Raw genomic sequence first — 21,532 nt, forward strand, 5'->3', positions numbered from 1 at the left:
CTCTCTCTCTCTCTCTCTCTCTCTCTCTCTCTCTCTCTCTCATTCAGCTGCTGTGGAATTACAAATTGAATCTGACAACAGACCCCAAGTTTGAGTCCGTGGCTGGAGAAGTATGCAAAAGCACCATCGGTGAGGTGAGTAAGACCAAGTGCACATTATTTTTTGAATGGGTTTCGCGTCCAGGATGGTATTGACCATTGTAGATGCTCGGGATAGAAATGCTAACAGTGAGGGGCTATTGCGCCGCTTGATCTTCACTGTGAGGAGATGGGTGTTGCTGGGGAATAGCTTGTGGTTAATTGCTCATTGTGTACAGTTAATATAGCTGACTGCAGAACTGCATGGAGTCAGATGTAGGCTGTTGACTTAAGGGCAGAGTGGTGTGGAAAGTACAGTTCCCCCAAAATCAGTTGGACTTCGCCTGAAACAAAAATCATATAAAAAAACACTCTTTTGATACAAACACACACACACACACACACACACACACACACACACACACACACACACACACACACACACACACACACACACACACTCACACAGAAGAGATCGACAGACACATATACATTACATAGAAACACAGAACATTCAAAGAAATGCATATTACATCTGCTGGCCGGACACTGATCTGCTTAACCGAACAACGCAATGGTCTGTTAGGTGCCGCTGTCCTGGTGCTTTGTACCGGTGACAGAAAACCACGCTGATCAAAGAGCACACACTGATGTGAGAGTGGGCGTCCCAAACAATGGGGCCCATCACAGAATCCCAGCGCTCAAGCATCTGAGCACACAGCCTATTCACAGGCTTTGTCATGAACACACTGGTGTTTGGCTAATGACTCATCCAGTGTTACTAGTGACAGGCTGGCATGGCACCCACTGAATTGAGACTGGTGGAGATTAGTCAGGAGAAAAACTGACCTTGAGGTCCCTCATGAGAGGAGCATCAGTTGCTAAACTGATGTTCACTTACTTTGCATGGCACTGTCTCACAGTGTGAGAGGGTGACAGGAATGCTGCTGTATTAATTCAGTGGATTAAACACAGACAGTTGAGGTTGCAGCATCATTTTTCACCACTCTCTCAGTGCGTCATCTTTAATTGACAGAGCCATGCCATGTCATTGGGTATTCCCTTTGTTTCAGCTGATATCATTTATTTGAATTTAATTTAAAAAAGATTATTCCCCATGACCGCAAAGTAACCAAACTTTTAAATGGCTGGTGAGGTTTTTGTGACTGTGTTTTAAGGAGAAATATTTCTAAGATCTTCCATCGTGGCTGATGTAGCAAATTCAGATATTGTCCAGGGTTGTATAAATATTTTTTTCTGATGGGGCTCACCCCTACAGATCAAAGAATGCGCCGAAGAGGAGAAGGGCAAGGGCTTCCTGGTGTCCTGCCTGGTGGATCACCGAGGCAACATCAGTGAGCGGCAGTGCCACCAGTACGTCACCAAGATGACCACCATAATCTTCAGCGACTTCCGGCTCATCTGCGGCTTCATGGACAAATGCCGCGAGGACATTAACACGCTGCACTGTGGCAGCATCAGCACTGGAGAGAAGGTGAGCTTTATCTCAACATCGGTGTATCCAAGCCCCCCCCCCAAACACACCTATGTACACAGGTAGGAACACGTTGAGGAACGTGTGTGTGTGTGTGTGTGTGTGTGTGTGTGTGCTCGTGTGCTCGTGTGCTCGTGTGCTCGTGTGCTCGCACGCGTGTGTAAAACTGCTTCGTTTATGTGCATATATGTTTGTTAACTGCATGCATATCAGCCTCATTAGAGTAAAAAAGCGAGCGTGTGTGCTTTGTCCATACTCAATAAACTGGATTCATTATTTGAGTATTGGGAGAGACTTTCCTTTTGTCTGGCTAGTTTTTCATATTGATGAAATAATGAACATGAAGAGACATGGAGAGCGTGTTCCCTTGTGTACAGTCATATGGATGCAGTGACTTTGGCATGCTGCATGACTGAAGCCATTGATGGCATCAGAGGTTTCCTTTGAAGGAAGTCATTATTGATTTCCTTATCATTGACGAGTCCCCGGGTCATATCCCAGCACAGTCAGAGCTGCAGGCTTCACTCGGCTTCATCAGATTGGTTTAATGTTGAACTCTGACCCTGTGCATAAAGGACATGAGCCTGAGGGCGCCACACCTGAGGCCTCTGTCTCTTTTATACAGCAGCATTGTGAGGTGGAGAAGGAAAGGGCTGTGGGCTGTACTGATGTGGATGTGCTGTGCGGGGCTTAGGCTGTGGGCTGTACTGATGTGGATGTGCTGTGCGGGGCTTAGGCTGTGGTCTGTACTGAGGTGGATGTGCTGTGCGGGGCTTAGGCTGTGGGCTGGACTGATGTGGATGTGCTGTGCGGGGCTTAGGCTGTGGGCTGGACTGATGTGGATGTGCTGTGCGGGGCTTAGGCTGTGGGCTGTACTGATGTGGATGTGCTGTGCGGGGCTTAGGTAGATGGGTGTCTTTCAGCTAGTCGCACAGCATTCCCAGCACATTTTCTGTCCTCTGATCTCATAAGCTAGTTTGTGTTTTTTCAGGCTGAGAGGCTTGCCCTTGTTTAGTGTGCTGGTATATTGTGGTGATGTAGCTGTTAGAGAAGCTGTTAAGTTTTTACTCTGAATAAAGATGCTTCCTGTTTTCTTGCCTCTCCTTCCTTCCTTCCTCTCGGTGTACATTCTCTCATGACTGTGGCTGAGAGACGTTTCATACTTTGGTGCAGAAGTGTGGTTAGCCAGCCCAGCATGCTGCCCAGTACACCGGAAGCTATCAAGCTCTCTGTCTCTCTGTCTCCCTCTCCCTCTCTCTTTCCTGTCTGTCTTTCCAACTCTCTATATGTGTTTCTAGTTCTATGTTTGTCTCTCTCATTCTTTGTCTCCATTTCATGCCTCTGCCAAGCAAGCTTGTAGCACTTGATCTGTCAAATATGTATACGTGCATGTCTGCAGCAGGCCTAGAGTGACTGTGTGTGTGTGCTGATCTCTGCATGTCAGGGCATGTGTAATATATATATATATATATATATATATATACATGTATATCAGTAATGCCTCTTGCCAGCGTGTGGTTCGTCTCCCAGGCTGTCTTCACCTGTGTGAAATCCTTTCGTAATTCCCAGTCCAGTTATCTCTGTTATCCCAGTTGATCCTTGTGCTTTATCCCACTCTGTCTGGGAGCAGAGCACAATCTGGTATGGGGTTTAGACTTTCTCCAGACAGGGAGGGCCCAAATTCCTGTCTCTCCCATTCATGTCCCGTTTTTCTGTCTTTTGCAGCGACGTGGTTTAAGTAACTCCGTCCCATAGTTGGTTTTGTGTTCTTGACTTGAATTCCAACTGGGCTGAGTTGGAACTCCTGCTTCTGGTCTTTGAGTGTGTGATTATTTTTTGCCTTGTTCTCGCTCGTTCGCTCAAACGGAAGTTCTTGGAGTTTGTTGAGAGAAACTGAAAACACATTTGTCACATTTTCAGTTACAGTTTTAACTCCTCCGCTTCAACTCCGCTTTGACTTTCCCTTTTTTTTTGTCTTACCCTTGTTCCCAACACAGTGTTGTCTGTGCCGTCATCCTCTCACTCTTTCTTGCGTTCTGTCCCTCTCTCTGTTTGTCTGTCTGTCTGTCTGTCTGTCTGTCTGTCTGTCTGTCTGTCTGTCTGTCTGTCTGTCTGTCTGTCTTTCTTTGAATTTAGTTTTCTTTCTCTCCCTCTCTTTGTTATAAAGCTGTTATTGTTATTTATTTATTCTATATGGTCTACACAAGCTTAATATGACTGCTGGTGTTCATTGGCACTAAGAGATTAAGAGGGAAAAAATGTGCCAATCAAAGCGTTTTAAAAGTATTTTTCTCTCTCTCAGGACCTGCACTCTCAGGGGGAGGTTATCTCCTGCCTGGAGAAGGCCCTGGTACGGGAGGCAGAGCAGCAGGATCAGGCCCACTCCATCCAGGACGGCTGCAAGAAGTCAATCATGCGCGTGGCCGAGCTCTCGGCCGACGACTTCCACCTGGACCGCCACCTCTACTTCGCCTGCCGCGAAGACCGTGAGCGCTTCTGCGAAGACGTACGTCACCCTGCTTCTGAAATCTCAAACCGCTGGAACGCTGACAAAACTAATTTCGTGAAATCTCCTTTTTTTTTTTTCCCGAACAGAGTATGCTATCTAGTCTGCGTCAGTGCAGGTTCTGGAGAAAGGCTTCGAAAGTAGCGTCAGGTTGAAGAATGCTTCTGATATGGTCAAATTCAGGTTGTAGGGTAGGGCATTAACTGATGATATTCAATTGGTACACTAATGTAATCGTGCTCGTATCTTCACGTGTTCATATTTTCAAAGACATCATTTAGCCACAAAACATCTTCTCTTAACTGCTGTTTATTCTTAAGAATGACATTTTCTGACCCATCTCACAGATGTGTGTTGTGTTACCAGGAGCTTCAGTGCAGATTGGAGGCTCTATCATTACATTACATTGGGTTGGGTGCGTGTGTGTGGGTGGGGGGGTTGACGGCTGTTCCCCAGAGATGGGGGTGTCAACACCAGGGCAGCAGGAGGAGCAGGAGGCTCAGCTGCAGTGTGTCTGGTGTGAATATGTGAGCATGTCCTTCAGGGCCTCACACGCATGCTCCTCAGAACAAACACACACACACACACACACACACACAAACACGGGTCACATGTGCATACAGATACAGCTTAATGTTCACTGAAGTCAAACAAAAGAAACCGCGTCTCACAGGAGACCTAGTGTGATGGACAGAAATAGGCCATTTGCAATCACATGGTGACGTTTGGCTCAATGAGCTCAAGCAAACTCCCTATTGTGGCAGAGACTGAAGAATATATTTGTGTGCTGTTTGGCATTTGCCTTTCCACAGCCTGCAATTTGTATCCCCTGCACTGAGTAGGCAAGGACATGTCTAAGGATAAGTAAGGCGAGGGTGGCTGTACAGCCTTCCTCACTCCCCGACATTGACATCCATTTGTAAAATATTTGTCAGAGGAGGTGCAGTGTGGCAGACTGTGGATTTCCACATGTTGGCATGGTTACATCTATTCATGGGTTTAATTTTAGAAGAACCACAGTATTTTATCCTCCCCAGATGGCTACCCTGTGGTCAATGGCAATGTCTGTGTTTTCATCAACCCTAATACTTAGTTATAATAATATCATTGATCAGAAGGAAATTGCCATATGTTACTACATCAGTCGATATGTTTTTTTGGCGTATCTGTGAAACTGCAGATTACCTATTTTTAAAGTCCTGTTCTGATCTGGTCTTTGATCTTGGCCTCAGTATCAATTTATGAACTGAATATTTCAGTCATTTCATTTAACATGTAGAAAGAAATTGCTAGCCTAGCCGGCCTACTACTGGCTTACTGTTTCTTCCTTTCACTCTTTTGAAATCTTCTGCAGTTGCCCAGTACACCATACGCATGAAAAATAGAGCCTAGTGCCCATTTAATATGGAACGTGATTAAGTATTGTACCATAGACCTCAGGGCATTGTTTGATTATTTGACCGAATAGCCTTGCGGCTGAACACAGCCAGTCATAATTTAGCACACCCACTTGTCTGTATGCAGTGCTCATACGAAAACACCCTTTGCCTTCTGCTGGTTGAGGGGATAGGTCATTAGAGAGTTCTTCAGCAAACAAACGGAATATTCTCACTGCCTGGAGCAAAGGAAGCAATCAGACCTCCTCTCAAGTCGTGTCAGTGGAAGTGTTCGCTGGCCGCCTCCCTCCCTCACTTCAGTCTAGTCTGCTCAGGCGCACTCTACTCTCTCCCTCTCTCTCTCATACACACGTGTATACGCATGCTGAAGTCACATACACTAACGGGGCACTTGCTCAATCGTAGACCATTAAAAGATAAACAGTACAGCTTGGGATTGCAAACTTGCCCTAGGAACTGCTTCACTTTAGGGTCTGTGGATGTGTTGGGGGAAACCTAGCATTTATGGCATACTGATTGAGTCGGCGGATCTCTTGCAGACTCAAGTTGGAGAGGGCCGAGTGTACAAGTGCCTGTTCAACCACAAATTCGAGGAGGCCATGTCCGAGAAGGTATGTGCTCTAATCTGTCCTGCCTGTGTCTCTGAATTCTGTTCTGAATTTGCACATTAATGCCCAGGATGCCTGGGTTCACACTTTCTTACGTTCTAAGTTGATTCATGTATTTGGGTGTTGAGATCATATGCCTGCTACTTGTGGGACTTCCGTCCGCCTCCACAAAAATGAAGATGGGCGAAAGTGCATAACTCTGTTAACTGTGGAGCCGCACTTCTATTATGAAAACCCACAGGAATGTCATTGGCATCGGGCCTGTGTGTTTGCCTGTGTGTGTGTGTGTTAGGGTAAGCGTTGTTTGTGTGTGTTGTGTCTGAGTGGGTGAAGCCTGTCAGCCTGTCATGCCTGCGGTCTCTCTTTAGTGCAGAGACGCCCTCACCACCAGGCAGAAGCTGATCGCTCAGGACTACAAGGTCAGCTACTCGCTGGCCAAGGCCTGTAAGACTGACCTGAGGAAGTACCGCTGCAACCTGGACACCAACATGCCCAGAGCCCGCGAGGCACGCCTCTCCTATCTTCTACTGTGCCTGGAGGCAGCTGTACACAGAGGTGTGTGTGTGTGTGTGTGTGTGTGTGTGTGTGTGTGTGTGTGTGTGTGTGTGTGTGTGTGTGTGTGTGTGTGTGAGAGAGAGATATTTTGTCCTCTCTGTTTTCTGTCCATTCTTGTTCCTCAAAGTTGTGTTCATACAACCTGTCTCAAACAACCAACATTTTTCCTCATTGGGATTCCGCCGAGTTGTTATTGTCTAGATTACACCTGAGATTACTTCATTCAGAATATTCTGGCCCTTGATCATGTGAGGAATGATGGAGTGCCATTATTTGACCTGTGTGTATGTGTGTTTAACGTGTGTAAACTTGGCAGGCCGCACAGTCAATGGTGAATGCCAGGGTGAGATGTTGGACTACCGGCGCATGCTGATGGAGGACTTCTCGCTCAGCCCCGAGATTGTGCTGCACTGCCGCGGCGAGATTGAGGCCCACTGCTCCGGCCTGCACCGTAAGGGTCGCACCCTGCACTGCCTGATGCGCGTGGCACGCGGAGAGAAGGGGGCCGCCATGGATAGCATGTGCCAGAACGCGGTGAGCAGCTTGCTCCTACTCTCTCTGTTGATAGGCTGCAGGAGCTGCCGCTGTGGTCTGAGGACCTCTAGTGTGTTTGTATCTGAAGACGTTGTGAGTGCTAACACATACTGTTGCTAGACCCATCCAGTCTAGCACGTATTCACATATTTCACACTCGCAGAGACAGGCGAAGGCACACTCTCTCACTTCGCTCACCTTCACACTCAGTAGTGTTAGCCTAGATATCAAACTGCATTTATCTCATTTATCTTTATTTCTCACACACACACACACACACACACACACACACACACAACCATATGGTACACACACACACACACACACACACACACGCACACACACACCAAATGAGTTATGGTTCAGGTCTCAAAGGAGAAGTCATCATTAAAGGAAAGATGAAAAAGTGAAAGAAAGTAGAGGTCCTTCTAAGTGTTTTGTCAGCCATCTGGATTTGCATGTTGGCCTAATTTCTGGCCTAATGAGTTAAATCAGCCTGATCATGGGAGCAGAAACACTGAAGTACTGCTCCTCTCACACACTCTCCATGCCTCCTTTGTTTCCACGACATGTTCCTCCTTCAACTCTGTCCTCCGTTTCTCAGGCTGCATTGTCACATGTATCTCTGTGGCCACTAATGGTCAACACACATGCAGGGGACACATGTATTCAGCAGGGAAATCACAGGCTGCAGTCAGCACTTTGGGCCATGTCAGCTGTCACAGAGTCGAAACGACACCTTGCTTTTCTTTTTGCACCTGAGTTGTTAGTAACCACCACCACCATTAACACCACCTCATGAAGCCCTAAGCTACAGCCACAAGCCCCCCAGCTTTACCCGTGGGGAGTTGTCTCACTGTCACTCAGTCAGGCTGACCAAGTCCTTAAGGGGAATGCAGAGACAGTCTCTGTGCTTGTGTATCTTGCAGCTCCAGACTCTCATCCAGTCGGCCGACCCCGGAGCGGACTACCGCATCGACCGGGCGCTGAACGAGGCCTGCGAGTCAGTCATCCAGACCGCCTGCAAACACATCCGCAACGGAGACCCCATGTGAGTTCCTCTGTGTGTGTGTGTGTGTGTGTGTGTGTGTGTGTGTGTGTGTGTGTGTGTGTGTGTGTATGGTGTGAGTATACTAGTGTTGTTTATTCCCTCTGATGGATTTTAAAATGTCCCCTGTGTGTGTGTGTGTTATTGATGGTGTGAGTATAGTGTTGTTTGTTCCCTCGGATAGATTTGTTAATTTCTATCATATTTTTGCTGTGTGGGGGTGAGGTGGTGTTTTCTGCAGTTGAATAATCTTTTCCAATATTTTTGAGGGTTTAAATGAGGAGTGAAATTAATAGCTATTTCTGTGGTGAGGAAAACTAGTTTGAAACGGTGCTGTGAGTGTTGATTAAAGTCTCATGGCTTGAAATTAGCCAGTGGTCTTAAATTGCCGTATCACACTGCTGATATGATCTCTGCATCCTCGACCAGCTTTTGTTCTCTCATTACTGCGCTGGACTGTATCCAATTATTTGGGGTTTCTTTTTAAAGACATCCTTCTCCCATGAATACATTATTGTTGGGCATTGTAGGGGGCTGCAAAGGGAGGTGGGCAGAGAACTGAAACGGAATTCAATTGACTCGGACATCAGGCGTCTGTGAACTTTTCACAAAACTCCCTGCTGAGCTGAAGGGGCCTCTGTGACCGGCATTCTTAATGATCTGGGCCTGAGGAGACAGAGAGGCAGACCAAGCTGTCACTATCAGCAGATTACAAATGCGTGTGTGTTCGTCTGTGTGTGTGTGTGTGTGTGTGTGTGTGTGTGTGTGTGTGTGTGTGTGTGGAGGCACACAGTTCTGTGTGTGTGTGTGTGTGTGTGTGTGTGCGTGTGTGTGTGTGTTGCTTGCACACATGCAGAGTGGATAATGAGGATCCCTACATGGAGATGTATTTGCGCTGCGTTCGCTAAAGAGCTTGTCACAGTTGAGAGGAATGGGAGCAAAGCAGTGGAAGACTGCAATGCACTGTCCCCAGGGTCTTAAGGGGAGCTGTGTGCAAGTTATTTCTAATTGTCTTTGCATCAAAGCATACTGTAACACTGTCAACATAGTCAGTGATCTTTGTCATCAAATTCTGTCTGTTTTTGAGTGTGTGTGTGTGTGTGTGTGTGTGTGTGTGTGTGTGTGTGTGTGTGTGTGTGTGTGTGTGTGTGTGTGTGCATTTGCCTGTGCGTGTGTGCGCACGCATAACAACATCCTTACCATGTGTATTGCTTTGTTTGCTCAGGATCCTGTCATGTCTGATGGAACACCTGTACACTGAGAAGATGGTGGAGGACTGTGAGCATCGGCTGCTGGAGCTGCAGTACTTCATCTCCAGGGACTGGAAGTGAGTTGGTGCACCCCCCCCAATACCAGCTCTGCTAACCTCGCCTGACTCACTAAAACTAAAACTCGACTGTAGTTCCACATTTCCTCAGATTTTAATTGCTGTTGTGAGCTAGCACTTCTTCCACCCATATTCACATGCTCCTGAAGGTGCTGAATCAGAAGGTGCTGGAGCTGAACTCCCGTGGAGCTAAATCTCCTGGTACTGGTTTAGATGCACTTGTTCAACAACAGTCTCTTTTGTCTTTGTGTTTAAATGATCCCACACACTGTCAGCTGCTCATCAAATCTCCACGTGTTTGTGAATGCCTCAAATGAACCATGCTGTAACGAGTGTCAAGTGCTTAATTGTCAGTGGCGCCTCTTCAGGCTTTAGAATGAGTTGTCCGATTGGCCCGGGCCCCACCTCCTTCCTCTCCCAGCAAGCCTGCTCTCTGTAGTTGTGTGTGTGTGTATGTTAGTGTGTGTTTGTGTGTGTGTGTGTGTGTGTGTGTGTGTGTGCGTGTGCGTGTGTGTGTGCATCACTCCACTGTACTGGCCGCTAACGCTAATCCCTTTCGGCTGCCCATAACGTCATTCACAGCCCATTACGTTTAAGTAGATTTTAATATGCCGACTCTGAAGCGGCAATTCGGTGTAATTGCCCATTATGACTGACGGCACTCATCTTAATTGGTGGTCTGAATGCTGTCTCTGCCTTTGATTTTCTCTCTCTCTGTGGGTGGGTTGCTGGGCTGGCAGCCCATCTCTAAGCCGAGGTGTTGTGTCGATGTATGCGCCTGAGCCCTGGTGCAGCCTTTGGGCAGCTCCAGGTGACGGCAGTGAGCCAGCGTGTTTGGGTGTTTGAGAAGAAACATTTGCTGGGCTCCAAATAGTAGTGGTGCACCTGAGACAGACGTGTTGGTGCACCTGCTGCCGTTATGTAGAGCCTGTCCTCCCATACGACGCAGTCAGACATCATACCGGTTTGCCAGGCTTTTAGACACTGTGGTTTTCAGCGTTTGCACTTAGTTGATGCAGCAGAAATGTGGCTGCTGATTTTTATCTCTGCAAATCCTGACATTTGACAGTCTTGCTCTATTAACCACATTCTGAGATCACTGGACCGCTATATCACTGTTAAAGGAGTATATCAACGCAAAACATATTTAGTCTGTATATTTGGAACAGATGTGGCACATTTTCCTGTCAAATGCTTGATTTTAGACTTGTTACAAAAACATCTTTTAATAGATGTACATTTAAAAACTTGAATGTGCCATTGGCACTGTAATGTAGTTTTATGTGCAGTGACCTTAGTCATGAGAGGTCATATAAATGGATTTGCTGCTGAATTGTGTAGGTGTCTCTCTAGGTGTGAAAAAAGCTTTAAGTGCTCAGGTCTGACCCTGCTCCGCTCCTCTTCACCCCTCACAGACTGGACCCCATCCTGTACAAGAAGTGCCAGAGCGACGCATCCCGACTCTGCCACACCCATGGCTGGAACGAGACTAGCGAGTCCATGCCCCTGGGCGCCGTCTTCTCCTGCCTCTATCGCCATGCCTACCGCACAGAGGAGCAGGGCAGACGGGTAAGGAGACACGGCTGCCCCAATGAGCATCCAGTGGCCGCACTGCATCACCACTTAAAGCTAACGCGACTCATGTCCGTTATGGTCTTGCACACTTCCTCTGTGTAGATATACCTTATTAGGATGAGGCGAGGAGTTAGTCCATCTTGGTGAATTAACATATCCTATTAACATATTGTCCATGTTAAAGGTGATTAACATTCATTCATTAACATAGATTATGTAAGGGGTTTTAAAGTTTTTAGAAATGGATGAACTTTAACGGCTGGTGTTTTTGAATTTAACAGCCTGATCCAGATGAGAATGTAAGTGTGAAGAGCTGTTATGGTGTGGGGATCTGTTTAGCCAATCATGGTTACAATATCATAATTTGGGGCTTGTGTGAACCATGATAATGAATGATCAAGCCCAGGCAATGACTGCTAATACAGCCAAATCTGTAACGTAATATCCTGGTATGAGTTAATTACTATAAATTACTGACGATTGTAAATCTGGAAATTCAGGTTTTTTTTTCATAATTCATTCAGAATATCAGTGATTAAAAGCATTCGCCTACATTGTCCATACTAATTGGGGCATTTGTCTTTGATGACAAAGACTTTTGTGTTTGTGTGTGCTTAAATCTACCAAATAGGTCTATTCTCGCCACTCAATGATGTATGCACATTTATGCCCATGTGTTTTGTATGTGCTGATGAGTGTTTGCTGTGCTGTGTGCCCAGCTGTCACGAGACTGTAAGGTGGAGGTGCAGCGGATCCTGCACCAGAGGGCTCTGGACGTGAAGCTGGAGCCTGAGCTGCAGAAGCGCTGCATGACCGACCTGGGCAAGTGGTGCAGTGACCGCACCGAGACCGGACAGGTGAGGAGACGAGGGAGGATGAGCTAGAAGTCAGAACAGGTGACTTGCCTTAGATATGTTGGCATTAAAAGATGGCTTAGAAGACCAAAGCACCACTGTCTGTTAAAGTAAGACCACTGTATTTTTTTTATTTTTCTTCCAAGTTTGCCGTCCTAAAATTGTTGCCATTGGGTCCACTGTTCTCAGACCTATTGCCAAGTCCCTGTTGTGGCACAATGTCAAATGTCTAAGTGGATCATTACGTCACTGCTGACTGTCTGCTCACTGCTTATCGGTGTCTTTCCAAAAGGATTTTTGTGTGCTTAACCCATTTCTGCCTAAAACGCCTGCTAAAAACGCCTGTTAAATCCTATGCTATTCTATGAGAAAGTACCTCATTTCCTGAGGGTTTTCTGAGAAAACAGTAAGAATTGTCAACGTCTACAAAAACCTTAATATCTAAGCCTCTGTAGCACTTAGAAACATGAAATAAGAAGCATTGTGAAGGTAAGAACTGCAGGTTTTATTAAAACCTGCTCCCTGAGCACACAAACAACAATAACATTTGTAAAAAACTCTCAAACACACAAAAACAATATAAATCAATGATATAAAATACAATAAATACAATTTTCAAGTATGCAAACATTATGAGGGAGGGGAAGAGGGGGAGGGAGGGGGAAAGAGAAATGGGGAGGGAGGAGAGGAGAGGGATGGAGACATCCTGGGGTGGAGCTGGCCTCGCAGTTCACATGGAGCATGAAGCCATGGCGGGGTCAACGTTATCCTGGAGATGGAGATATCTGTAAAAACGTATGGCAAAGCATTCAATCATTGTATTATTATGAGACCCACCCTCTCAGCTGGTGCTAAGACAATGGCCTACTAGACTGTCTATAGGGTATAGGGGTTATAGGTGTTCATATGCCAATTGTTCAGGTCTCTTTGAGGCACAGACAGGGAGTACACATTCAAGTTGGATACACAATAAAGCTACACTAACAGAATAGTATATTTCCAGTTCCATCAATGTTATTTATAGTATTTATATTTATTCATAATTGTATTACTATTCATTATGATGTATTATGCTATACAGTTCTCCACGTTATTTTTCTTATCTAAAATCTTTGGACAAAAACGTCTGCTAAATGTAAATGCTATTTATTCATTATGCCATTATTGTATCTATAACTAACATTATTGCATGTATATATTATCAACCATCATCACCATTAGTAATCGCTATAGCACCACTATCATTACTGCCCATTCCGTTTTCTAAGAGAAGAGAACTCGGAAGATCGCACAAGAAAACAAAACATAAATAATTACCTCCAGATCATTGCCGGTTGTCCAGTCCACCTGGAATCCCTCCTCCTCTCCTTCCGTGCCCACAAAATCCCACTCCTGTGCCGTATCTAATGGATCCTCTGACACAAAGTCATTATCCTTCTCCCTCTCAGACTCAAATCCTTCAAAATCTATGTCGAAATCACTGACATCGCTATCAAAATACTCCATGTTCACTGCTACTTCTTCACTGCTACTTCTCGCTAGCCAGCATGGTATCACTGAAAACAAGCACAGAATATCGCGTGGCTATCTGATTGATTGACGTGATTTTCAGCCAACCAAAGTTCATTTTGGTGGTCATCTGATCTTTAGCAAAGCCTTAAGACCCATCCCATGTGTAATTTTAACCAACCAGAGTGAGTTATACGCTGCATTCGTCATGAAAACAGCACGTGTACAAAATGCTGCGCTACGCAGCAACCGGCAGGAAAGCCTATGCTGCGCTACGCAGCATCCGGCGCCAATGGGTTTATAGTGTGAGAGATTCCTAAGAAGCAGGTGATTTCTAATTATCTGGCGGCTTTCTGCTCATGTGTTCCACAGGAGCTGGAGTGTCTACAGGACCATCTTGAGGACTTGATAGTTGAATGCAGAGAGGTTGTGGGAAACCTGACAGAGCTGGAATCAGAGGTAGGAAAGTCACAACACTGCTCCATTCAGGCATAAGATTTCAAATATCAGTAGAGTGCTTCACTACGAACTGGCAGCTCAGTCCACACAATCAAGCAAGTTGTTCTAAACTACAAGTGACGCTGCCTGCTCCGTAACCAACAGCAGGAATCGCTGCCAGTCCTGGAGATTTACTGACACGTCACTGTCAACAATGTCACTCCGACTGTTTTATCGTGCGGGTGCAGACAACAGAAAATCTGACGTCTGGCTAATCTCAGAATGGGCAGTGACCTTCAGTGGGGAGTAGCTTTAGCGTTTGAACATCAACAGGCACCCTCTTTAAGCTTGTTTTTGAACGTTTTGAGTAGGAAAAGTACTTGGCATTGGCATCACAGAAGTATACTTTTGTGTGCTAGGTCCGTCTTGTTAGCTTCAAAAGCTTCACTTGCTCTGAATGTGGACACTGTAAACAAGTGTTCTCAGCCTATATGCATACATTATAAAGACTGCTTTAAACACCTCCAAATGACAACGCAATCTGGCAGCGCAGCACTGTCCTTTACAAGGGACTTACTAGCCCTTACCTTCATTGTGCCAGTTTCTCTTGCCCTCCCTTTTCTCTCTCGTCCTCTTCCTCTACCCTGTATTTTTTATATTTGTATGTACTTGCGATTCTTCTTCTTAAGTTTTATTATTATGTGATTGGGCAATCACATATTGTTCAGTTTTATTAAGTTATATGCCCTAGCTGTATGCTGAGGAACTTGCTTTTGTTCCATTCATTTAGTTCAAAGTTCCACAAATCTTCAGCATGTTGAGGTTACTGGCAAACAGAAACTTGTTCCAGAATAAAAAAAACTGAGATAATATCTGTGAATTTAAAATGGCCTGGTTCATCATGTCTCTAGCAGAGATATTCAGATGTGCAGATAAGAGAGAACATTTCCATTTGAGTGATTTAGATTTGGCTATAGTAACGCTGAACCAGCCATATGCTTATTGAGCTGCAATCCAAAGAACCAATGCTAACTTGGATTATATTTAGACCTGCAGTAGAAGTCAGATATGAAATTTCATGTGTCTATTAATGTCTTTTTGGTGTGCAATCAATAAACAGCCCAAAAAGTGACATTGCTTTATAAATATTTGTCAACTAATGTTAGTTCGCTGTTGGGCCCAAGCTCACTAGCAAACAGCTGTTAGTTAGTTAGCAAGCTAGCAAGATATCATTATTGTACTACCCTGCACCTTGTTGGATTATATTTATTGTGAAGGCGAAGTGTTGCAACGGCTGACTGCCGCTGTGGCGCAATCACATTTACATTTGCTGTGGAAATGCATCTCTAGTCTTTATTTCTCACTGTCTCTGTTTTCTCCTCCTCAGGACATCCAGATTGAGGCCCTGCTCATCAGAGCCTGTGAGCCAGTCATCCAGACCCACTGCCATGTCAGTACACCAGCCTCCTAATCTCAGCCTCTGTTGGTTGTCTGTTTAGACTCCGTTTATTTTTGTACTTTGTGGCACCTCCTTGTATTTAATGCTCCAGAGAATCTAGGACTGAGTCAACAGTGGCATGTTATGCCTCGTCATAAATGTAGTTTCAGATTTACGCCAAAATAGATACTTTTTTTTGCTGTTGCCTAGTGGCATGAGGTTTGTATCAGTCTTTTTTCTACATGATTCCCTTCCTCGTTTCTCTCCATCTCTGACTCACTCCTCCCCTCCCCCTCTCTCAGGATGTGGCTGATAATCAGATTGACACGGGAGACCTGATGGAGTGCCTGGTGCGGAACAAGCACCAGAGAGAGATGAATGACAAGTGTGCCGTAGGCGTCACGCACTTCCAGCTGGTAAGATGACAAGGCATTTCTACTGTGGAGAAATGGAGGCTACCTTGCCCCCATGCAGACCTGTTTCACTCACTCACACACACACCTATATATACTCCTTCATACATTCTTACACACACACACACACACACACACACACAGGCTTGAACATAGTAACACACAGTGTAGAACACTGATATACAAATACCATACTCGCATGCCATTCATTAACATTCAGAAGAATGTGCAGTGCTGTACATATATATACAGTACAGAAATAAATACATGCGCTCACACACACACACACACTACTGACTGCAGCAGTTGTCCTCTGGCAGGTTGACCTCTTGCATGAGAATCGAGTTTTCCAGCCTAATCTGAAGTGATGGGATTCAGACTGAGTTGGTTGAATTGATGTGATGGAATTGATATATTTAGCTGGGAGCAGGTGTGTGTGTGTGCGTGTGCGTGTGCGTGCGCGCGTGCGCGTGCGCGCACGCGTCTTTCTGTGCTTTTCTCTCTGTGCTTTTCTCTCAATGATACGTTCCCTAAACTGGATAACCAAGGTTAGCAAGCACTGAGGTGTGAACTATTTTTCTATCAGCATGGCCCCCTCCTCCCAGTACCCTCATCATTCACCTCTGGTTTTGTCTGACAGGTCCAAATGAAGGACTTCCGCTTCTCCTACAAGTTTAAAATGGCCTGCAAGGAGGACGTCCTCAAACTGTGCCCCAACATCAAGAAGAAGTGAGTGAGCGTTGCAGACGTGTTGTGCTGGAGGGTTTACAGTAAACTTGCCAGTCTGATTTACTTAATACTGCAAACAATCTGCTGTGACTCACCCGTATTGAGTTTATTTGCGTGGTGTGATGTTTTCTTTACTGCCGAGACTCTCAGGTGGGTAGTAACAAGCCAGGGCTTTTGTGTTGTGAGTGATGACTCACCGGTCTGTGTGAACGTTCCACTCCCGGGCCTCGGCAGTCATCAGATTGGCCTCCCCACCTCCCACCTCGTTCTGACCTCTGCACTTGTTTTTCATTCATGCTGGCTCGAGCCTTTCCTCCCCCTCATTCTTTTGTTTACTTGCTCGGTATTTATCTCACTCTCTTTATCGCACCGTCACCCCGTCTCTCTTATCACTCACTCTGTCACTCACTCTCTCTCGCTCTCTCTCTCTCTCTCTCTCTCTCTCTCTCTCTCTGACTCTGTCGCCCACCTAGGGTGGATGTGGTGGTGTGCCTGAGTACCACGGTGAGGAACGACACGCTGCAGGATGTGAAGGAGCAGCGAGTCGCCCTCAAATGCCGCAAGCAGCTTCGGGTGGAGGAGCTGGAGATGGTGAGTCCCAACTCACCCCCTGGCCCCCCTCCTTCCTGCCTCCTTCCTGCCATCCAAACCCCGCTGTACATCCCCACACAGTTTAGGAGCCTTTTTTTGATCAATTCTTTATTGATAATATAAAGGTAGAAATGCAAAGAAAGTACAGGTTTTACGTTTTAAATCAAGTTTTAGAAGCCCCTTTGATGACTTGGATGGTTGACCTTTGGATATGCAGCAGGGAGAGCTATTCTGCATTTCTCGTAGGCAGCAACAATTTTGAGGCCAATGGTACCACCTGCCCATACTTGACCCCAGGGCTCTCATGTGTCCTGCCCTGGCAGAGGAGACTGGGGCACTGGCTAGCACTCTTCACTGTAAAAATAACCTCCCTCTCCCAACACCGCTGTGCTGCAGCTGAAGTTGTCAGTCTGTCCTTGACTCAATCAAGGGCTCTAGGCCACCTCATAGCCCACCCAGCGTGCCCCTGCATGTGGGTGTGAACAGCAGCTAGACTGCCCACTCCATGAAACCACTGGTTCCCATTTTCTTCTCTTCTCACAATCACCTTCTTTTTTTTCTATCTGTTCTTTTTCTCTCGCCATCCCTTTTTTCTGTCTTTTCTACTTCCTCTCTCTCTCTCTCTCTCTCTCTCTCACTGTCACTCTCTGTCTCTCTCGCTCTCAGTCTGAGGACATTAGGCTGGAACCGGAGCTCCATGACTCCTGCCGGCACGACATCAAGAGGCTGTGCTCCGGTGTGGAGTTTGGCAATGCCCAGGTAAGACGGCATCAGTACCACACCTGTGAGTGTCTCCCACCACTCAGGGCAGGAGTTCATTCCTGTAACTGAATTTTCAGTTCAGAGCTAGTTCAGAGAAACTCATAGAATAAATACATTCTGAGCCCACAGAAATACAGGCACTTTGTGGGTGCATAGATCCTCATTATATTCTCAGTTATTGTGTGTGTGTGTGTGTGTGTGTGTGAGTGTATAAAATAATAATTTCTATTTTGAGATAATCTGCTGTGCTCCAGCGCCTTAAGCTCCTCTCATCCCCTGTCAGATGATCGAGTGTCTGAAGGAGAACAAGAAGCAGCTGTCCCAGCAGTGCCACCAGAAGATCTTCAAGCTGCAGGAGACGGAGATGATGGACCCTGAGCTGGACTACCAGCTCATGCGTGTCTGCAAGCAGATGATCAAGGTGAGCAGGGCCAACCATACTCCTGTCTCTCTGGGGAGAAGAGAGAGGTTTGAGGGTTAAGTCCACTGCTTTCTTGTCTGCCAGATTTAATCTACAGATTGACCGTTTATGAAGGTGTTGTGACCCTTTTAGAGGACAGATACACGTCATATTAAAGATCTAACGTCTACAGCTGAACTGTAAATTGACCTGGGCAGCATGAGAGGAGTGAAGTCCGTGTCACAGTGCATCATTAGTATTCACATCATAGTCTAACTGCATAGCACGGGTCATCAGCTATACGGCACCCCCTGTCATCACCTGTCCTCTGCCATAATGTCATTTAACTCTCTTTGTCCCGTCCCTCCCATATCGCCGTCTCAGCGCTTCTGCACGGAGTCCGATGCCAAGAACATGCTCCAATGCCTGAAGCAGAACAAGAACAGCGAGCTGATGGACCCCAAGTGCAAACAGATGATCACCAAGAGACAGATCACCCAGAACACAGGTGCTCACTCCAAAACCAAATGTGTCAACATGCTTTTTAACCGGTGACCTATGCTCAAATGTACTGCAGAAATGACCATGGCAATGCCCACAGATTCAACTAAAATATGTGGTAATAGCCATTAAATATGCAGTTGCTGTTTAGCTAGATCAAACTAGATTGCATGCTTAATTATTATGCAGTATCAGCTGCTGGTCAGACAGAAGTCCCTGATAGAATATTTTATTCACTAATTCAAGAAAAGCCTTGAGCTGAAAAGGTGACCCGCTATGCAATCTTAAAACTCTGCTTGTATGACACTATTCAGACTACAGGCTGAACCCGGTGCTTAGGAAGGCCTGTAAGGCAGATATCCCCAAATTCTGCCAGGACATCCTGCGCAAAGCCAGCGACGACACTGAACTGGAGGGCGAGGTCGTCTCATGCCTCAAACTCAAATATGCTGAACAGGTGAGTTACATAGATAGATAGATAGATGGATAGATAGATAGATAGATGGATCCTTTTTAATCCTGAGGGAAATTTAGGTCATCCAGTAGCTTTTACACCACTCACAGACATACATACATCAATGACATACACATAGGGAGAACATGTTCACAAGGAGTGGGGAGTTTAGAGATACAAGAATGGGTCTGGCCCTATGGTACTATATGCATTGTGACAGTAGATGACAGTGTAGATGCCCAGGAGGACAGTGTTCTTGTGCTTGTGTGGATAGTGCAAAGATAGTGTTCTTGTGCTTGTGTGTGTGAATAGTGCAAACAGAGAGTGCAGAATATAAGTGGTTAAGTCTGTGCAAGTTAGAGTATAGTTCCTATGCACAGACAGATGATTTTTATATTGCACTTATTTATAAAGTGCTTTATAAGAGAGCTTATACAAAGAAGTAAAACAGTGTTGACCAAAATGACCAAAGAAAGACCCATATAATGCAAAAGCACATATTTGCTATGTGCGTAGGTACTCTTTATATTCTAATTTTGTGTGTGTGTGTGTGTGAACAGCGTCTGTCTTCTGACTGTGAAGACCAGATCAGAGTGATCCTGCAGGAGTCTGCCCTGGACTACAGACTAGACCCTCAGCTGCAGATGCACTGTAGCGAAGAGGTGAGCCCACACATCCCACATACTCCTCAAGATGTATTGATCCATTCACTCTCACACTCACAAACACACAGACAGACACACACACACAACCAACCTCTTTTTCTTCCTGTCTTCTACTTGTTCACACACACTCCCACACACACACGCAAACACAAACCCATCATTCTTCTTACCTCTGCCTATTGAAGCGTTGTTGAGTGGAACACGAATAAACTTGGCACTCTAATAATAATGTTGACTGAGTAGCGCTGGGAAGGAGTTAGCCAAGGGACTGCTGCCCCAGTGATAAAGAACAGCTTGAAACGTCATTTTAATGGAATCTCGTCCCACAGGCATCCTCATGGGCTAATCCATTATGTCTCCCCAGAAGGGTGGCGGGCAGTGATGGGGTACTCTGAGTGATCAAAGAGCCCTCTAATCCGCCTACCCCTTGTTCGGCAGCCCTATGGGCTCACCCAGAGATCAGAGCTGTAAAAAGGGTGCACCTGCAACCTCTATGGGCTGGAGTACGATAGTCGTCACTGTCAGATCTGGTGTGAGGGGGGGGCTTCATTTTCTGTGTGTGTCTGTTTCACACTTTCTGTTCACAGCTTCGTGTTCGGTGTCAGATCCTCACCACAGCACATTAATCTCTCTGAGTCTCTCTCATGCTCGTTTTATCACAGATATGCACACACACGCACACACCTACCTGGCAGCTTATCCAGTCCCCATGACCTCTAATCTCTCTTTCATCTTTTATTTCCTGTCCCTTTCCCTTGCTTGCTTACTCTCTCACATACACAAACACGTGCTCAAACTCGCCTATAAACATTTGCTCTGCCTGTGTAATTGCTACTGTCATTGCAATTTTTTATTTGCTTATCTTTCACTTCCTGTTTTCTTCACCCCTCTCTCACTTTCCCTCTTTCTGTTCCTCCCTGCCTCCAGCATCCCAAAAGGGGTGTGGGTGGGTGTGTGTGTGTGTGTGTGTGTGTGTGTGTGTGTGTGTGTGTGTGTGTGTGGCAGAAGCCTGGGCGGGCGTGATTACAGACTGTAGATAAGGCCCAGTAGAGGACCTCCAGCTGAATACCATTTACATTAAGTGGGTCTGGGCGAGAGAGGGGAAGAGAGAGCTGTTCCATTGGGACATACCTGTCCACAGGGGCCCTATTTATGGAGCTCCAGAGCCTTGGCCCTCAGTCGGGTAATCAAGTTGTAAATGATGGGGCTCCAGCTTTATGGGCCAGTAAGGGAAACTGGCAGGAGTGTGTGATAACCTTGTCAGTAGAAGGGTGCGTGACGGATCATGCAAGTCACCACAACAGGGGTGCAATGCACAACTTCTCTTCCCTTAGATGACTAGGAACTAGTGCTGCAACTTCATGTGGATATATTAATAGCACACTGGGTTGTCTTTGTGCAATTCTTAAATGTAGACAACCTTTCAATGTCTTGTTTGTATTTATTAACCTGTGTGTGTGTGTGTGTGTGTGTGTGTGTGTAGATCACGCGGCTGTGTCCAGAGGAGGCGGCAGCTCAGGAGCAGACGGGGCAGGTGGAGGAGTGTCTGAAGGGCAACCTGCTCAAGATCAAACAGGAGGCGTGTAAAAAGGTAATGCTCTGCCTCACAGCCTCTCCCGACTGTACTGCAGCGCATGTTCCTGCTCTTGTGTGTAT

The 21,532-nt window shown here is 46.1% G+C and overlaps 1 protein-coding gene across 1 annotated transcript in view; it reads left to right on the forward strand.

The window, feature by feature from the left end:
* Positions 1 to 21,532, forward strand: part of glg1b (golgi glycoprotein 1b) — a 43,254-nt gene that overhangs the window by 15,726 nt on the left and 5,996 nt on the right. Inside the window, exons 3-23 of the mRNA XM_080843300.1 lie at positions 48 to 134; positions 1,357 to 1,572; positions 3,875 to 4,078; positions 6,015 to 6,086; positions 6,452 to 6,638; positions 6,955 to 7,172; positions 8,102 to 8,223; positions 9,446 to 9,547; positions 10,963 to 11,116; positions 11,842 to 11,979; positions 13,858 to 13,944; positions 15,311 to 15,373; positions 15,664 to 15,777; positions 16,415 to 16,503; positions 16,977 to 17,094; positions 17,761 to 17,853; positions 18,140 to 18,277; positions 18,641 to 18,764; positions 19,072 to 19,214; positions 19,772 to 19,873; positions 21,360 to 21,467. Of these exons, the coding sequence (XP_080699426.1) occupies positions 48 to 134; positions 1,357 to 1,572; positions 3,875 to 4,078; positions 6,015 to 6,086; positions 6,452 to 6,638; positions 6,955 to 7,172; positions 8,102 to 8,223; positions 9,446 to 9,547; positions 10,963 to 11,116; positions 11,842 to 11,979; positions 13,858 to 13,944; positions 15,311 to 15,373; positions 15,664 to 15,777; positions 16,415 to 16,503; positions 16,977 to 17,094; positions 17,761 to 17,853; positions 18,140 to 18,277; positions 18,641 to 18,764; positions 19,072 to 19,214; positions 19,772 to 19,873; positions 21,360 to 21,467 (2,679 nt within the window). The remainder of the gene's footprint in view (positions 1 to 47; positions 135 to 1,356; positions 1,573 to 3,874; positions 4,079 to 6,014; positions 6,087 to 6,451; positions 6,639 to 6,954; positions 7,173 to 8,101; positions 8,224 to 9,445; positions 9,548 to 10,962; positions 11,117 to 11,841; positions 11,980 to 13,857; positions 13,945 to 15,310; positions 15,374 to 15,663; positions 15,778 to 16,414; positions 16,504 to 16,976; positions 17,095 to 17,760; positions 17,854 to 18,139; positions 18,278 to 18,640; positions 18,765 to 19,071; positions 19,215 to 19,771; positions 19,874 to 21,359; positions 21,468 to 21,532) is intronic.

Source organism: Sprattus sprattus (assembly GCF_963457725.1).
Source record: "Sprattus sprattus genome assembly, chromosome: 8".
NCBI lineage: Eukaryota > Metazoa > Chordata > Actinopteri > Clupeiformes > Clupeidae > Sprattus > Sprattus sprattus.